At 51.4% G+C, this 18,326-nt stretch overlaps 1 protein-coding gene, 1 non-coding gene and 1 pseudogene across 3 annotated transcripts in view; 2 read left to right on the top strand and 1 right to left on the bottom strand.

The window, feature by feature from the left end:
• Positions 1-416: 416 nt before the first annotated feature.
• Positions 417-18,326, bottom strand: part of Atp6v0a2 (ATPase H+ transporting V0 subunit a2) — a 28,570-nt gene continuing 10,660 nt past the window's right edge. Inside the window, exons 1-16 of one of the 2 annotated variants that reach the window (XM_051161442.1) lie at positions 17,335-17,411; positions 17,001-17,127; positions 15,189-15,271; positions 14,047-14,140; positions 13,205-13,417; positions 10,528-10,678; positions 9,890-10,026; positions 9,307-9,494; positions 9,120-9,210; positions 8,272-8,390; positions 5,819-6,029; positions 4,400-4,519; positions 3,844-3,963; positions 3,260-3,377; positions 2,230-2,401; positions 417-789 (exon numbers count right to left, since the gene is read on the bottom strand). In XM_051161442.1, coding sequence (XP_051017399.1) covers positions 684-789; positions 2,230-2,401; positions 3,260-3,377; positions 3,844-3,963; positions 4,400-4,519; positions 5,819-6,029; positions 8,272-8,390; positions 9,120-9,210; positions 9,307-9,494; positions 9,890-10,026; positions 10,528-10,678; positions 13,205-13,417; positions 14,047-14,140; positions 15,189-15,271; positions 17,001-17,078 — 2,001 coding nt within the window. In that variant the 5' untranslated portion in view covers positions 17,079-17,127; positions 17,335-17,411 and the 3' untranslated portion in view covers positions 417-683. Of the gene's footprint in view, positions 790-2,229; positions 2,402-3,259; positions 3,378-3,843; positions 3,964-4,399; positions 4,520-5,818; positions 6,030-8,271; positions 8,391-9,119; positions 9,211-9,306; positions 9,495-9,889; positions 10,027-10,527; positions 10,679-13,204; positions 13,418-14,046; positions 14,141-15,188; positions 15,272-17,000; positions 17,128-17,334; positions 17,412-18,326 lie in introns of those variants that run through there. The other variant, XM_051161441.1, reaches the window with a different exon arrangement.
• Positions 5,156-5,260, top strand: LOC127204081 (U6 spliceosomal RNA). Its single transcript, XR_007832436.1, has one exon. It is a non-coding gene; the product is annotated as a U6 spliceosomal RNA (small nuclear RNA).
• Positions 6,346-6,780, top strand: LOC127202717 (FAU ubiquitin-like and ribosomal protein S30; annotated as a pseudogene).

The following is an 18,326-nucleotide window of genomic DNA, read 5'->3' on the forward strand; positions in this document are numbered from 1 at the left end:
CTGCAGTCGCACTTGGTTTTAAGGCTCAGAGAGTCATCTTTCTGAATGGACAACTGTCGTGACTGTCTGACATAAGGGTAACAGGACAAGAATCTTTTAAAAATATACAAGCAGGAGAGCCATCTGTTGTGTTATTCTGTCCCATTTCCTCCAATTATTAGAACAAGCCTGGCCTGTCGCACTGCCCTCCTCCTGATTCTGAGAGCATCCGAGAACTCACAGGCATCTTGAGCATGCAGGGTAAGGAGACCCGCTGACTACCCAGCAGAAACATCTGGAAAACCAGGCTTAACTCAAGCTGTTGGAAAACAGTATCTGGCATCTGCTTCAGACAGAATAACTTCATGGTTTTTAAAGCTGAAAAGAAGTCAGGCATCTATGACCATTTTTAGCTAGCTGCTGAGCTGGCTTTTTCTCCTTCAATCTTACGCTTTAAGAAATATCTTTAAAGGAATGTTGGCACTAACTTATATTTGCTCATAATAAAAACCAATGAAGTTTCTGTGTCCGAAGTGGTTTTAGAAAATCTTCAACATGAGGGAGAGGTGCGTCTTACAGAATCATTTGGCTGAGTCGTAAGGCAATCAAGGAGGGTGGAATTTTCCTGTCGTAATCTGACGAGTGAATTCTGTAACATGATCGTTCTCCATAAATCTGAGAGTGGGTTGGCTGCAGCAATGTGATCATGCTATGTTGTCAGCATTACTGAACTTGGAGGAGAGCAGACTGAAGGAGAAGGGAACAAATTTGGTGCCTGCACCAACGTAGAATTTGTTCTGAAATTCTACCCTAGAAAAAGAAAAATGAACACGTATTAAAACACCACGCCTCCCACCATGACTGCACCCTGAACCGTGAGGGAAGGAATGGCTCCACACTTCCTTAAAAGATCCTTCCATCCTCTCTGCGCTCTTGGCATAAACATGCTCACCTGATCACTCTCCCCAGGCCATACTGCCCCGCCCCATCCTGTCTCCCATGTGTCCTCCGACCCCTGAGTGTGTCAGGAAGTCTAGCAAACCTCCAGCTCTCATACCCAGACACACAGAGGATGAGACGCAGGGCCTCCCGTCACACTGGCTACTGGAGCCACAGTGCAGCATGTTGAGAAGCGCTGAGAATACTCTGGAGGGCTGCTGAGATGGCTCAGGGGGAGGCACTTGACCCCAGGGCTCGCACAGCAAAGAGACAACTAGTTCCTGCAAGTTGACCTCTGACCTCACAGCAACAAGGAAGGTACTAATACATAAATGCCAGACAGTGATACCTGCCAGTCCCAATGTAAAAAAAATTGGCAACATATACAGCTGGGCATGGTGGCACCTGTATGTGGGAGGCAGAGGCAGGCGGATCTCTGAGTTCAAGGCCAGCCTGGTCTAAAAAGCAAGTCCAGGACAGCCAAAGCTACACAGAGAAACCCTGTCTCAAACAACAACAACAAAAATGGAGCATACACAGACAGAAATTTTCTTCTACTGGTAAAAAACTTGTATATTGTTTCTGAACTCTAATTCATAGGTGAGTAGGAAGGAGCTAACCCATTAAAAACCTTGCATTTAGAAAGGGGTTTTATATACGTATGTCTTTTGCCTTTTTTAAAAAATATATGTCTTTTTCTTAATTGTGGCTTTGAAGTTTTTTATTAGTTATTTGTATGTGCACATGTATACGAGTGGGTGCACATGCTACCTTATACATGTGAATGTTAAATGACAATTGTTGGGCATGTTTGCCCCCTCCACCATGTGTGTCCTAAGGCTTGAACTGATGTCCCCAGCTTGGAAGGTACCTTTACCTACTGAGCCATCTTGCCAGCTCCTGTATCCTTTAAAAAAAAAAGATTTATTATATTTTAAAAGTATGTGTCTTAACCAGGCATGGTGGCACACACCTTCAATCCCAGCACTTGGGAGGCAGAAATAAGTGGATTGCTGTGAGTTCAAGTCCAGCCTGGTCTACAAAGCAAGTCCAGGACAGTCAAGGCTACACAGAGAAACCTTGTCTTGATGTGTCTTGTACATATGTGCACATGAACGCAGATGCTGCAGAGACCAGAGGCACTGGGTCCCCCAAAGCTAGTTACAGATGGTTGTGAGCCACCATGTGGTTGCTGGGAACTGAAGTCAGGACCTTTGGAAGAGCAGCCAGTGCTCTTAACCTCTGAGCCATCTCTCCAGCCCCGCATTTTCATTTTTAAAATACTGTTTTGAGGGCACACATCACACTCACCAGTGGAGGCGTATGGCATGGAGAAATGCAGAAAGCCCTTCCATGACCAGAAGGATAAAAATGGTCAGAACCGCAAAGAAAGCCATGACAGGCAGCAGCAGCAAGACCCCATAGGTGGTGTCCACACGCAGGCCCACACGCATCAGCATGGCCCACAGCACGTCAGAGAGCTCTGCAAACGAAGCCATTTGGAAAACATAAGCCTTCTCACTGCCCACAGGACTGCAAGAATGACAACCAGCCAGCCACTGGCAACATCTCCCCATCGGTGGCCTGGGATCTCCAGGTCTTCCTCTGTAAGAACAGCAATCTTAGGAGGCTCTGTCACGGCCTCCTGTTGTCTGACTCCGGGCCCGGGATGGATGGATTGACCCGTCTGACCCTCACAAGTGGCCTGTTGGAAGTCTGGGTCTGCAGCCAGCAAGGGAGCCTCTGCACCTACTCTGTCTTGAGACACAAAGGGCCTTGCTCTCTGTCCTGTCACAGGGCTTTGCCATGAATAGCAGGGCAACACAACTGTGTGTGTTTTGCTGTGTGAACTGAGTGCGGTCAGTGGCCAGTCACCTCCAGGCTGGAGAAGTGACACGGTTTCTCATTACAATGCACAGGCTCAGGTGCCTGTGGACTAAGAACACCCCACACTGGTGTGTTTCACACACAGGCTTACACTAAGACAGTGTGGCGCATGCGCCGTGCTGGAGGAGCAGGGCTATTTAACTCAGCTGTGCATTAGCAGACCCGTGCACACGAGGACTGCCGGGGAGCCTCAACTACGGCTGAGCAGCTGCTGCACTTGCTTGAGAGAAAATACTCCATTTAGTGTAGAACAATGGCTAGGACGCACTCAGGAACTCGATACAGAGGGGAGCACCGTGCCAGGGGTCACCAGGCCCTCAGTTCCCAGAGCGCTCTGTGCCTAGGCCAGGACTGCAGCCTGTGTGATCAGAAGGTGGGTCCCAACATCAAACAGCCCTTGTCCATCACCAACCACCTGCGGAGCTTAAACACTTCACAGGGCTAAGCAACATACGTGCGTGTGCCAGGCTGAGGGCCCAGAGCCGCAGGTAGGAGGCGGTGTTGGAGATGCAGCCCAGGCAGTACTCAATGGAGTGGATGGTCTGCGTCATCAGGATCTCCCCGAAGTTAAACTGAGGGGCAACAGAGAACATTAGACACTGAATCACAAATGGCTCCACTGGGAGTCCCTGGCGGCCTCCGGGCAGAGCATGCTGAAAGCTACAATCAGCAGATCCAAGATGTGAGCCCTGCTCTTGGGGGGACTGTGGGGCTCCCCAACCCATCTCCCAACACCAGCTCCCCAGTCTACTCAAGCTTCAGCTTCCTCTCTGCACCCCAAGCACCTGCGGCTGCCACGGGGGCATCTGAGCTGGCCTCGGAGACTAGCCAGCATCCAAATGAACCTTTCCCAGCTGTATGTGCAGAGCAGAGCCTCATGCTCCAGGCCAGGGGTGTCTGTGTGAGGGGACAGACTGCTGGACCCTGGTCCTTTGTCACTCTGCTCTCGCTTGGCCTGAAGTCACACTGTTCTACAGTCCTCATTAAGCAGCCACTGAAAAGCTCCCTCCCTCCCCAACCTGTCAGCTCGCAGCTCACCTCCTCACACGTCACTTCCCGGCAGCCCTCGTCCATGCGGTTGCTCCCCTCTTCTATGTCCTGGCTGCCCAGCAGAGAAACCTCTTCCTCACTGTCCTTCCTCACAAGCGTGTAACCGCTCTAACGAGAAAAGCACAGTGTCAGTGCCTGGAACGTCACAGAGCTGGGACACAACCCAAGTAACCACTTCTCTTGTGACGCAGCTCTCTGGGAAGGAGCAAACGGCCTCCAAGAGAATGCACACCTCGTGTGCTTTAGACTGCCAGGGAGCAATGGAGGAAGGTGGACAGTCTCAGTGTTGGCAAGGATGGCGAGTAGTACCCTGGTCACTCCTGCTGGAAAGGTAAAATGCTCCCGCCGCTACAGAAAAAGAGTGACAAGTCCTCAAAAATACAGTTGCAGAACTGCCCTGTGACCCAGAACCACCTCTCTGGCCGTCCACCCGGGAGAGGCCGTGAGGAGACCTGAGGAAACACCTGTTCACACGTGGTGGCACAGTATCACCCCGATGGCAAGGGAGGTTCTAACTAAAGCCAGCTCTGGGGGACACACTCACCCGGTTCACGCCAAAGCAACTGCGTCCGTTGTGCAGCCATAGCAGGAAGAGCGGCTTTCCTAGGAACAGCACAGGCACAGACAGCACAGTGAGGGCCAGCAACACTCTCTGGACGTACGCCTGTTGGTGCAAGGCAGACAGACGTCCATGAGGATGAGAGGTGCCACAGAGTCACTGCAGTGAAGCAGGATAACTCTGGGCCAGCGGCAGGCAACATAACTGCCAAGTCCCCACGGCCAAGGGCCACCCTCCGCACCCTTCCAACTCACAACATTGCATTGAAATATTTTTAGAGGAATAAAAAAACTTGCTGGGCATGGTGGCACACGCCTGTAATCCCAGCACTTGGGAGGCAAAGGCAGACAGATCGCTGACTTCTGACTTCAATGCCAGCCTGGTCCCTGGTCTACACAGTGAGTCCAGGACATCCAAGGCTACACAGAGAGACCCTGTCTAGAAAGAGAAAAAAAAAAAAAAAAAAAAAAAAAAAAAAAACTTGAGAAAAATTCTAAATGGAGGTTTGAGGAAGTGACACAGTCTGGACTGAGTTAGATCCTAGACCTCACTTACAAAGCCCTCCGTGGCTGAGCTCCTAGGGCTAGCAACCTGGTCACAGTAGCCCACTTTAGCAATTCCAGGCCAGGGAGAGACCATGACACACAAAAATAAAAAAGAGGTGGATGGTGCCAGAGGAATAACAGCCAAAGTTGACTCTGGCCTATGGACAGGCACCCACACACACATAAATTTTAAACAGGGACTTGTCTTGCCATCGCATACTAAAATATTGGAACCATACAGAGATTAGCATGGTCTCTGCGCAAGGATGATATGTAAACCTGTGAAGCATTTCTTTATTTAAAAAAAATTTTAAAAATCTAGGGCTGGAGAGATGACTTAGAGGTCCTGAGTTCAATTCCCAGCAACCTCTTCTGGCATGCAGGCACACACGCAGGCAGAACATTGTATAAATAATAAATTAAAAAAAAAAAAAAAACTAAGCTGGGCAGTGGCAACACACGCCTATGGAAGCAGAGGCCGGTGAAACATTGTGAGTTCAAGGCCAGCCTGGTCTACAGAGTGAGTTCCAGGACCTAGGACAGCCAGGGCTACACAGAGAAACCCTGTCTCAAAAGAAAAAAAAAAGGAAAATCAGAAACACAAGCAGACTACTTTTTACATTGTTGGTTTTGGTTTATTCTTTCTGTCATTGGCAACGTGGACAATGCTGAGTGCAGGGCTGTCACTACCAGGCAGAGGAGCGCTCACCTGGCCTGGGCAGAGGAGCGCTCACCTGGCCTGGGCAGAGGAGCGCTCACCTGGCCTGGGCAGAGGAGCGCTCACCTGGCCTGGGCAGAGGAGCGCTCACCTGGCCTGGGCAGAGGAGCGCTCACATGGCCTGGGTAGAGGAGCACTCACCTGGCCTGGGTAGAAGCCGTGTGTCTTACTGGATGGGAACAGGAACATGTTAATGAACTCGATCAGGATGCTGGGGGCCTCTCGAGAGGTCTCTGCGGAGTACGCCAGCCACTTGTAGATGATCATGAAGATCAGGTACCCAAAGATGCAGAGCATGAACAGGATCTCAGGGACCGAGACCAGGTAGATGTTGAACTTCTTCCTAAAGTGCCTGCAAGAGGAGTGAGTGAGGCAATTGAAAGGCTCTGCTGCTACAGTGCCACGGGTCAACTCAGGGCTCCACATGAGTGTGTGCGTGCTGAGCCAGAGCTGTGGATCCACCCACAGCGGAAAGAGACAGACAAGAGAGAGAATCAGGGAGCCACACACAAACACAAGCTGCTACTGGGTCTGGCTTCAGAGTATTAGATTTTAAAAATCTAAACCTAACAGTTTTCATGAAATCAGTGTTTAAAGGTGTATGTAAGGCTCTTTCTTGACTCCATCTTCGCGGTAGCAGCAGCGCCATCCACAGGTTAGTTGCCAATATGCAGCTCTTTATCTGTGCCCAGGAACTACACACCTTTGAGGTGACCGGCCAGGAGCCGGTTGCCCAGATCAAAGCTCATGTGGCCTCACTGGTAGGCACTGCCCCCCGAAGAGCAAGTCATGCTTCTGGCAGGCTCGCCGCTAGAGGATGAGGCCACCCCAGGCCAGTGTGGTGTAGAGGCCCTGACCACTCTGGAAGTGGCTGGCCGCATGCTGGGAGGTAAAGTTCATGGTTCCCTGGCTCGTGTTGGAAAAGTGAGAGATCAAACTCCCAAGGTGGCCAAACAGGAGAAGAAGACGACAGGCCGGGCCAAGCGGCGAATGCAGTACAACCATCGCTTTGCCAATGTTGTGCCCACCTTTGGCAAGAAGAAGGGACCCAATACTAATTCCTAAGACCCACTGTGATCCTGGCACTCTAATAAAGCCATTTTGCCCAGAAAAAAAGAAGTGTGTCTAAGTTTATGTGAATGCTGGTTTCGCTTGGATGCATGTGTATGGGCCATGTGCATACCTTGTGCCCACAGAGGCCAGAAAAGGGTGTAAGCGTCCCTGGAACTGGAGCCATACAGTTGTGAGCTACGGTGTGGCCACTGGGGATCAAACCCAGGTCCTCTGTCAGAGCAACAGGTGCTCTTAACCTTTAACAGGTGCTTTGCCTTAAGAAGAGACAGTCAGCCCAGGGAGAAAGTCTGCAAAGGTGCTGGCTCTTCCACAAAACAACGAAAGCTTTCTACTTTAGAACAAACAAACACAAGGAATATGACAAAATTCCCTTCTGGGACTAACCCCACATTCACATCACTTGGACAAGAGCTCCAGGAGGGCAAAGGCCTCACTCAGCTCTGCAGAAGCATGGTGCCAGCACGGCGCACAGCTTGCAGTATGCACCAATTGGATGAATCCCTGACCCCCAAACTCCAAAGCTAAATAATCAAAACAGAACCACATCCTGCCTGGCACCATCAGATCAATTGCCCCTGGCCCAGCCAGCAGTCTAGCATCAAGAATTAAAATTTAGCCGGGCATGGTGGCGCACACCTTTAATCCCAGGACCCAGGAGAAAGAGGCAGGTGGATCGCTATAAGTTCAAGGCCAGCCTGGTCTACAAAGTGAGTCTAGGACAGCCAAGGCTACACAGAGAAACCCTGTCTCAAAAAACCAAATAAATAAATAAATAAATAAATATTTAAAAAGAAAAAGAAAACTTAGGGGCTAGAGAGCTGCCTCAGTGGTTGAGAGCACTAGCTGCTCCTCTAGAGGACCCGAATTAATTCGCAGCACCCACATGGTGGCTCACAACCATCTGTAACTACAGTTTCAGGATCTCTGATGCCCTCATTGGGCTCCACAACTCACATGGTGCCCAGACACACATGCAGTTAAGACATCTGCACATAAATAAAAGAAAGAAAACAAAGGGCTGGTGAGATGGCTCAGCAGGCAAAGGCTCCCTGACAAGCTGAGTTCATTCCCCAGAACCCACAGGGTAGAAAAAGAAAAAACTGTCCCCTGACAATCACATGTTCACACAAGTGTGCATGCACACACACATACCATACATATGTACATGAAAGGGGTGGTGGTGGAGAGATGGTTCAGTTGGTAAAAGCATTTGCTGGCAAGCCTGATGACCTGAGTTCAATCCCCTGGCTCCACGCATGGTGGAGAACTAAACCCAAAAGTTGTCCCCTGACTCCACACAGGTGCTGTGATGTACACCAGCTCCCTCCTCTCAGCAAATAAATATAAAAAATATGTAATTAAACAAATGATTTTTTCAAGCCCTAAGAGTGACAAAATGGGTTTACAAACACAGATTTCAGAACCGCTGAGCCAGGCACACTGGCTCACACCTGTAATCCCAACTCTTGGAAAGTGGAGGAGTAAGAAAATGAAAACTGCACAACAAGACAAGTACTTACAAGTGGTTAAATATTCCCAGGATGACACCAAAAGTCATGTGAATAATTCCTAAAATCACAGACATTTTCATCTTGAAGGAATTGAGGAAGGTGAGGCGATTTGTGGCCAGGTTCCAAATCTGAGGACCAAATCAAACAGAAGCAATGTAGGTCCCACCAGCAGCGCTGGAGAGCTCCAAAATGACAGTTGCTCTTGATGCTTTCAACTGACTTCCCCAGGCTGGCCTCAGAGTCAAAAGCAGGGAGCCTGCCTCCCCTGAGCCAGGGCTGGGCCTGACTAGATCTGGTTGCAGAGTTGGGCAGCTTAACACGCTGTGAATGCTACTCAGCTTTTGGATCACGTTCAGACTGCAGACTTGGTCTAAGTATACAAATGACACCCTGGACAGGACTGAGGACACTTGAGACTTTGGATCTGAGACCCACTATGTCGTGTGCGTCCCTCGAACAGCCTCACCCACACCTTCCCAGCCAGATCCACTTTCAGGACAACTCAGAAAGTCTGCAGGACACTGGTCCAAACGCTTGGCCCACAGAGATCAGCCTGCTGAACCCTCTCCTGGGATAGAAGAAGCCTGGCACCACCCTGGGGCCACCTCAGCCCCTCACCTTCTTCTCTAGACCAAAGGCAATTCACCCAAACAACGAAGCCGTTCAAGAGCCTGTGTGTTGTCCACCAAGGGTCACTTCTGCCAGGAGATAGGACCACAGCCACATGGCTCTGCTGTCCCCTCTGCACTGACCTGCCTCCCCAGGTGCAGGCCGCTTGCTCCACTAACCACACTTACAGAGAGGCACAGCACCCCAGCACCTCCCTTCACCAGAGGCACAGGGAAGGATGCACTCACAGGGTCAATGCCGAAAGGGTACGGGCCTCGGAAAACGCCGGGGATGTTTGGGTCCAGCTGCAACGTCCTGCTGTGCCTGATGGTGCTGTCACTGAAAGAGAGGGCAGAGCAGGGTCGCCATGTGGGGAGCAAGGGGCTTGGGAAAGGCATAGCCCATCTGTGACATCCTCGTTCACAGGCCGCTTACTTCCAAAGTACCATCTTCCTTTGCTCCTCTGGGGAGTGGCTGGAGCTGTACATGGCCGACACATTCCACGCAGAGCCAAAGAGGTTCACAGACTTGGAGAAGCAGTCGTTGTAGATGAGGCCAGTGTACACGGAGAACAGCCCCATCAGCAACAGGATGTATCGGCCATTAAAGAACATCCTAAGAATCTGGGGAGACACCGTGACAGCAGACTCACTCACTGGACAGGAGGCTCGTGGGAAGCTCACTCCAGCGCTCCTCTGCGCCTTCCCAGAAAACCACACAACAGGGGCCGTCTTACCCAGGGTGACAGGCACACTCCTCTTACAGAGCACACTTACACCCAAAGCCAGGGCTGGGGCGAGCACCTATCACCCCAGCACTCAGGAGGTAGAGGCTGGGAGATCACAAGTTCAAGGTCAGCCTTCGATATGTAACAAGTTTGAGGCCAGGCGGGACTACCTGAGACCAACAAGACCATTCCCCACCAAAACCACAGCAAATAAAGCACAACGCCCTTTCTGTCAAACCGTGCCAGCCCTGCCATGCTCCTGCTGTGCACAGGCCGGCAGGCGTGCATTACCTCCTGTGACTGGCTTAGCCTGGGGTGGTTCTCATTTAGCACCAGTAAGAGGGCAAACAGGAACATGACAAAGCCGTGCCCGAAGTCACCAAACATCACAGCAAACAGGAACGGGAAGGTGATGATGGTAAAGAGAGCTGCAGACACAGATCAGGGCCTTAAGTTAGCATGTACACACACACACACACACACACACACACACACACACACACACACACACACACACACACGCATGCACGCACACACACACGCACACACACACACAGGGTTGGCAAGTTTTCACATACACACGCACGCACACACGCACGCACACACACACATTCCCACAGCTCTCGGGACAGGGCTGTGAGATCATGTAGATGCTGATGAAGTGACAGCAGTGAGCTTGCTTGACACACATTTGTTCATTCCCCTCTCAGAAGGAAGTAACAGGCCGGGCATGGTGGCACATGCTGTAATCCCAGCACTCAGGAGACAGAGACAGGAAGGTCACCAAGAGTTCAGGGCCAGCCTGAGCTACATTGTGATTGTTTCAGGCTAGTCCAGGCTACAAGTAGACCCTGTCTCAGAAACCCAACAAAAGCCAAAGTTGAGCTGAGCTGAGCTAAGCACAAGCCCAGCCTCGTCCAGATGCCCACCTGGGTTCACCTCTCTATAGCTCCCAACACCATAGGCGTCCACGATGTTCTGGAAGCCCTCAGTGAATTTGTTGGTGCGGATCAGAGTGGGCGGCGTTTCTTTCGTAGGGATTGTGTTCATGAATGAGGGGATTGTAGCTCCGCTCTCTCTCTTCCACACAGAAAAGAAAGAAGAAAACATGACTGTCCATGAGAACAGCTCCAGACCAACACATGCCACGCTGGCTGAGCTCTGGGGGACGGGGGGAGTGCATGCTCACAAAGTGAGTCGCCACTCTCAACATCCAAGCAGAGCACAGTGGCTTGAGGACAGAGCTTGGAGCCGGGGGCCCTGGGAAAGAGTGGGATGGAGCTGGGGAGTGGGAGTGGAAAGCCAGGATGAGGTGGATGGGGCTCAGGGCCATAGAAAACCGACAAGTGAGCCAGGCCTGTGGTGTTGGCAATCGGGACGTGTCGGCAGGAGGGTCTTGAATATGAGGCCAGCAGAGCAGGGCCACATCTCAAACAGGAAAGAGAGAAAGGGGAACCCTAAAATCTAGAACTTTCTTAAAAGTGGTTAAGAGAGGGCTGGTGAGAGGGCTCAGTGGGTAAAGATGCTTGCCTACAAGCCTGGTGCCTGGTGACCTGAGTTCAGTCCCAGGACCACACGGTGGAAGGAGAGAATCCCTACAAGCTGTCCCACATACATACGCAATGCACAAGAAAAGTAATTTAGAGCAGTCAGCAAAGAGAAGTTAGGCACATCTACAAATTACCCAATATACGAAAAAGAAAAATAACTTTAGCCGGGCGGTGGTGGCGCACGCCTTTAATCCCAGCACTTGGGAGGCAGAGGCAGGCGGATCGCTGTGAGTTCGAGGCCAGCCTGGTCTACAGAGCGAGTTACAGGACAGTCAAGGCTACACAGAGAAACCCTGTCTCAAAAGACCCGCCCCCCCCAAAAAAAAACAACCAACAACAACAATAATAACAACAACAACAAAACCTAAAACAAGAAAAAAATTTTTTTCTTTTGGTTTTTTGAGACAGGGTTTCTCTGAGTAGCCCTGGCTGTCCTATAACTCACTCTATAGACCAGGCTGGCCTCGAACTCACAGCGATCCGCCTACCTCTGTCTCCCGAGGCCGGGATTAAAGACATGTGCCACCACTGCCCAGCAGAAAAAATAAATTTTATCACTGTGGCAGAATTCTCTGTAAGCTTTCCCCTCAATGTCAGTGCACTGTTTACACTTGCCCAGAAATTCACACTCACTACAATGGAAAACAGGGGAAAAAGGACCAGCACCAGGAAAGGACCAATGGTGTATGTGCTCACACAGGCGAGCTGAGCGCCTGGACAAGCAGGAAAGGACCAATGGTGTGTGTGCTCACACAGGCGAGCTGAGCGCCTGGGCAAGCAGGAAGAAACCCGGCCTCACTCAGCAAGAGCCGGAGCTGGGGAAATCCTTCTGGAGGACCTGTACATGCTAAGTACCAAAGGTCCTGGGCTGTTCCGTGCAGGGCTGTTTGTAACTAGAAGGCCCCTCAAAAACTGAGAACGAGCTAATAAGCCAAGGTGCGTGCCTGCAAGAGGATCTGGTCATATAAACAGAGACGTTTTTACTCCGTAGAAAGAACAACACAAAATCTGCTATTTAGAGGGAGCCAGTGCCAAGCAGCTATTTCACCATCTGCCGTCCTCTGTACTTTCAGTGAACGACAGGCCACAGTGCTTTAGAAATTAAGAGAGGCTGAGCATGGTGGCGCACGCCTGTAATCCCAGCACTAAGGTAAAAGAGGCAGGCCACGGCTACACAGAGAAAGCCTGTCTTTAAGAAAGAAAGAAAGAAAGAAAGAAAGGAAGGAAGGAAGGAAGGAAGGAAGGAAAGAAGGAAAAGAAAATTTAAAAGAGGTTGTGGGGTGGGTAATTTTAAAACACAAGAGGAAAAGATGGGCTGCCTGTCCCTACCCCCATGCCGTCCCTTTCCGAGCACAGTGACAGAGGGGACAGAGCTGAAGCAGGGCCCAGGGAGGGAATGTCAAAAACAGCTCAGGATTTTTCCCCTCACAAGAGATCCACTCTTCCCCTCTGGGCATTGTTGTTTTATCTGTGTGAGGGTGGCAGATCCCCTTAGAACTGGAGTTACAGACAGTTGTGAGCTGCCATGTGGGTGCTTGGAATTGAACCTGGGCCCTCTAGAAGAGCAGCCAGTGCTCTCAGGTTCTGAGCCATCTCTCCAGCCCCAAGAGATCCACTCTTTCATTTATTTATTTTTTAAGTATTTTTTTCTTATTGTTTACACAGTGTTCTGCCTGCATGTAAGCCTGCAGGCCAGAAGAGGGCACCAGATCTCATTATAGATGGATATGAGCCACCATGTGGTTGCTGGGAATTGAACTCAGGACCTTCAGAAGAAAGGCTAGTGCTCTTAACCTCTGAGCCCAAGAGACACACTCCTGAACACCTCTCTCTGAACGCAGTGTCTGGCAAAGCCCTTCTCAGCCCTCTGAAAACACTTTTTCTGTTTTTTTTTGTTTTTGAGACAAGGTCTCAGGCCTGCCTCAAACTCTCCATCCTCCTGCCTCAGCCTCCTTAGTCCTGGGATCACAAGTCTGCAGTACCGCATCCAGCCCGTGACATGCCATGTCCTTGAGTGGCCTGAGTCTAAGGGTCCTAGTGGGGAAGGGAGCCTTACCGAGCCTTCCTCCAGTGCTCTGCGTAAGCCTGGCAGGTCCACCTCGGGGCACCAGACCTCAGCTATGAGGCACTTGTTGGTGACGTCGAAGCTGCACATGTTGAGCATGTGGTAGATGGCTTTCATCTTCCTCACCTGGATCACACGGCTGCACACTGACTCAGCAGCCTTGCACAGCACCTGCCTCAGATAATCCTCCGTTTTGTGCAACACCTGTGGGGACACACACAGGCTTCGTGGCTACGCTCACACTTCTTGTCTTGACCTCCTTTGGGGAACTCTCCCGAGGAAGATCATCCCAGGCACCCGCTCCCTTGGCAGTAACACCAGGTATGGTCAGAGACCACCAGCTCAGCAAGGCAGCACGCCAGGTGGCCTCCAAGAACAGAGCCCAAGGGCACAGGAAGAATTTAGACATCCTGTCGCTAGTGGTGGCTTGACAGAAGGGTGACCCGTCTGGCCCAAACATCCCTTTGACTCTCACCCACACTTAGGCAGGGCCTAGCCCGTACCCCTGGAAGCTCCCAGCTCCAGCCCTTCCATTTCCATGTGTAGAAGTCTGCTTCCTGTCAGTGCTCAAGACTCCTCAGTGCCATTAGAGAAACTCACAGTTAAACAGGCGGGTAGGGTGACACCCACCACTAGAGCCTGTCTTCCATGGTCAAATGACAACCCAGCATACCAAAGAGACACAAGGGGCTTCTCGAAGTCCCTTCACTACTCCCTGAGTTTGAGGCTGCAAAACAGATGCCTCCATAGTCAGGAATACATGTTAAGCACCCATAAGCAGCTAGCAGGTGGACAGAGAAGCAGATGCCCCACCCCCACCCCCGCTTACTCACAGTGTAAAGGTCTTGGATCCGAGTATTCAGCCCCTCTTGAATCTCCCTGCGCTCCTCAGCCGTGTTTGGATACGGGTAGACATGGCAGTGGTAACTAGAGACAGAATTCAACAGTCTGGAGGAACGAGAAGGGCTGCTTCTAACGCCAGCACCAGCATCCACTCATGCCAGGCACAGCGCCTCCTGCAGCAGGCAGGGCAGTCCTCCGTGACACAGCCACAGCTGCTGTGGGAGGCCTTGCATGCAGCTCAGCAGTGACACAGCCACAGCTGCTGTGGGAGGCCCTGCATGCAGCTCAGCAGGCTGCTAGAGTAAATGGGTCTCAAAACACCCCAGATCCAAACCCACTGTGATTCCAGGAAGCCTATTCCCAATCCTGCCCTCCTACAAGGCACCAACACCTTCAAGGTGAGACCTACCAAGCAGGCTGAAAGTACACCATAAATGACAGGCCAGGATGGTGGTGGCACAGTCTGTCACCCAGCACTCAGGAGGCAGAGGCAGGAGGACCTAAGCTCATGTTTGCTGGCACTGTTTCTGGTTGACACTGTTCAGGCTGAGCCGCATCTGTCTTGCGCGCGCCCTGGCCTCAGACACCCAGACACAAAACAGTGGTCGCCAAGCTCTGCCTGCTGAGCCAAGCCTTTCCCTTCTGGGGCAGCCATCTGGAAATACCTCCCAGCAACCAGGTAAAGGCAGAAGGGGCTTAACTGAGCTGCTGTGGCTTTCCTGGTCACACTAAAACATGTCTACTGCAAGGACACAAGCTGAGGCTAGAGACGTGGCTCAGGGATTAAGAGCACTGGCTGCTCCTAGAGAGGACCTGGGTTCAGTTCCCAGGCCCACGTGGCGGCTCACAGCAGCCTGTATCTCCAACTCCAGGGATCCAATGCCTGACACTAGGTGATTACAGACTGTATCGTCGACAATTTAACTAACTAACTAACTAACTAACTAACTAACTAACTAACTAACTAGCATGCCTAACAGGTCCTAAATGCATAAATAAACAAGAGACTCAGAGGCCTGGCGTAGCTGTGGTAGAGAGCCTGCTTAGCTAAGAGGAACCTGAGAGCGCATAGGCTCCCTTCCCAGTAGTGAGCAAAGGGGAGACACCGACTCAAGAAAGCCTCTTTTCTCACCAGTCACATATCTTCTTAACCTTGTGGCCGATCTGCTCTCCCCAAAAGGAAATCAGGAACACATGCCACTTTATCACGTCACCCTGCCAGACAAACACAGCCAACAACAATGAGTTCTGTGCGCACCCCCAACCCTGGCAGCGCCCCTCTTCCAGACCAAGTTCAGTGCCTGGGGAAGTAGGTGCAGCGGCTCTTACTGCAGCACAGCGTGACTGCAATTCACCGGCCCACCAACACAACCTCCAAGTCAGCACACATGCCAGTTCCCAGGCGTCTGCAGAGCGACACCCCCAGTAAAAGGGTAAGCTCATGAGGCCGAGCTCTGCTTCTCGTGGTTTCAGCTTACATAAATTGTAACCAAGTGCCCTCCCCATCACTGCCAGGACTTCCGGGTATGTGCTTTCTGCGGTGTGGGTACTGTTTAAGATGGCCACCAAAGGAACGTATCTAGATTGCAGTGAGAGCAGCCCTCTGGAAGTCTGTGTGGGTGAGGCTCGCTCAGCACCAGCTGGAGTGCAGTTAGAGTCCCCAATGCAAGGAAACAAGTCTAAGAAACACGAAGTAAGGCCAGCCGTGGCTTACTGAAGAAAAGTGACCAGGACTAGAGGAGCAAGTCCACGCTGCCCAGAACAGAGACACACCATGAGATTTGCTGAGTGTTTACAGTGACGCTAACAACATAATTCTGCGAATAATGAGAACCAGCCATCATTACAGATGTTTAACAACATGGCTTGTTTTTTTCCTGCTTTTCAAGACAGAGTCTCTCTGTGTAGCCTTGGCTGTCCTGGACTCGCTTTGTAGACCAGGCTGGCCTTGAACTCACAGTGATCTGCCTGCTTCTGCCACTCGAGTGCTGGGATTAAAGGCGTGCACCACCACTGCCCTGCCCAACAACACAGAATTCTGTGACGCTCAGCTGGCTCATGCGAGTGAGGGCCTGGGCTCAGTCCCCGCACTGAGAACACAACTGAAGCGCTCTGCCTGTTTGTCAGAAACTGCTGAGCTGCCAAGGCTAGCAGCAGTGAGCCAAGGGAGCTATCAGGCTGACGAGACACGCTAGGCCGGATGGTGGTAAACACTACAGAAAAAGCCAGGCTGACGGGCAGCGAGGCACGGGGTGTGTGGCCATCCTAAACAGGTGGGAAAGAAGGTCCCAGAAAAGACGCTGTCGTGTGCAGAGAAATGAAGATGAAGGGGAGAGCCACATGGACCAGGAAAGAGACGGGAGCAAAAAGAAAAAGCACACAAAGAAGCATGCTGGGAAAGGGGCAGCCAGCTGAACTCGGACAGATGAGAGGAACAGAGCAGTTGGGGACAGATAAGGCCCAACCCACCACAGGGAACGGGGCTTTCTGCTGTGTAAACAGGAAGCCACTGGAAGATTCTAAGAGTGAGAAGCCCTGGCAGGGCTGGCTGGACGCTGAAAGGAGACAAGGTAAGGCGGGGCAGGTGCAGGAGTGCCGGCAGGGCCACTGAAAGCTAGAGGCAAGAAGAGTGCAGCCAAGGCCCCAACCACGACAAGCTGAGCAGACCCCCTTTGTTTCTGAGTCCAGCCTCCGAATCTGGGGATAGGATGGAGCAGAGGGGAAGCGGGGCGTCTGAGGCTTGTGGACTGAGCCTTAGATGTGGAGCTGCTGTTTCCTGAGATGGGAGACAGGAGGACTGCAGGCCTAGGTGTGAGGCGTGAGGTAGACGTATCTTTGGGTATCCACAAGATGGCATACACAGGCAGAAGGCTGCTGTGTGCACAGGCTGAGCCAGGGCTCTCCAAAAGCCAGTCCGCAGCTTCTGCCTGCGCCAGGCACTCACCGTCTCGGGGTCTTCCAGTGACTCGTCCAGCTCCGCGTAGGTCACGATGGTGTACCCTTTGCAGGCCCGCCACAGCATTCTTTCAAATGCTTCAACTTTGCCTTGCTGGATCAGGCCAGACACAAACCTGGGAGACAGTGAAGAGCCCGGCATCAGAGGACGGAGAAGACCTCCACCTCCTGCAAGCCAAGAAGCTGCGTGAGAGCCATCGAGCAGCAAGACGCTCACGCGCTGGATTAAGTATTGTCAAAGCTGCGTCTCCACAGCCAGCTGAGTGAGTCTTGGAACTGCAAGTCCAAAGCAGATAACCAGCGGCTCTGTGCTGTGTGCTGACTTGGGGTGTGAAGACCCTGAAAAGGCCAGTATGGAGGGAGACGACAAGTAGCAGGGGCCAGCAGGGCGAGGAGCTACGGCAGAACCATCATGACCGTGGCTTCCTGCCCACAGGGCTGCTCCTTAAATAAGGGATGATCTGCAAAGTAAAGGAGCGAGCCTACGCAGCCATGTGCTCACATCGGCTGTGGCTCTGGACATGTGAGAAGTTGTGAGAAGTCTGCCCTGATTGCACGCAGTCACAGCATAGAATTCAGCCAGGATTTTGGTATAAGCCCATATCACTTTCAAAAATTAAAAAAAAAAAATTCAAACACCAAGAAAAACCTTGTTCTGCAAAAGAAAAACTGACCCTGGGCTAACAGCACTCCCAGCTCCCTGTGAATGTGACAAATCTCTCTAAAGGAATATATCTCTACAGCAATCTTCACTGGGCGCCCAAACAAGGAACTCAGGCCTAGAAGACCTCAGGACCAGAAGACCTTTTTAGCTAGAGAAGTGCTTCAGTGATAGAGAACATGCCTAGAATGTGCCAAACTCAGGATTCAATCTCCAGAAACACAAAAAAGAAAAAGGCTGGCAAGCTGCTTAATGAGCGGGTTGCTTGAGCCACGCCTCGCCTCACAAGGTGGAGAGAGTCCGGGCTCCAGAAAGTTGTCCTCAGACCTCCACGTGCATACCAGAGCATGCACCAACCCAAACACACACACACTAGATAAGGGGGGAGGAGTAAAAGGGGGCAGGAGATGGGTCAGTAGCTAAGAGCACTGTGTTCTTCCAGAGGTCCTGGATTCACTTCCCAGCACCCTCGAGGTGGCTCACAACAGGCTATAACTTCAGTTCAAGGGGATCTAATGCCCTCTTCTGATCTCTGTGAGTCTCAGGCACATTCATGGTGTCCAGATACAGAGACAAGCAATAACATTATAACATAATAATTTTTAAAATTCCAAGTAGAAAAAGAAAACCATAAATTTAAAAAATTAGCTAAAA

Source organism: Acomys russatus, chromosome 19 (genome assembly GCF_903995435.1).
Source record: "Acomys russatus chromosome 19, mAcoRus1.1, whole genome shotgun sequence".
In the NCBI taxonomy this organism is placed as follows: domain Eukaryota; kingdom Metazoa; phylum Chordata; class Mammalia; order Rodentia; family Muridae; genus Acomys; species Acomys russatus.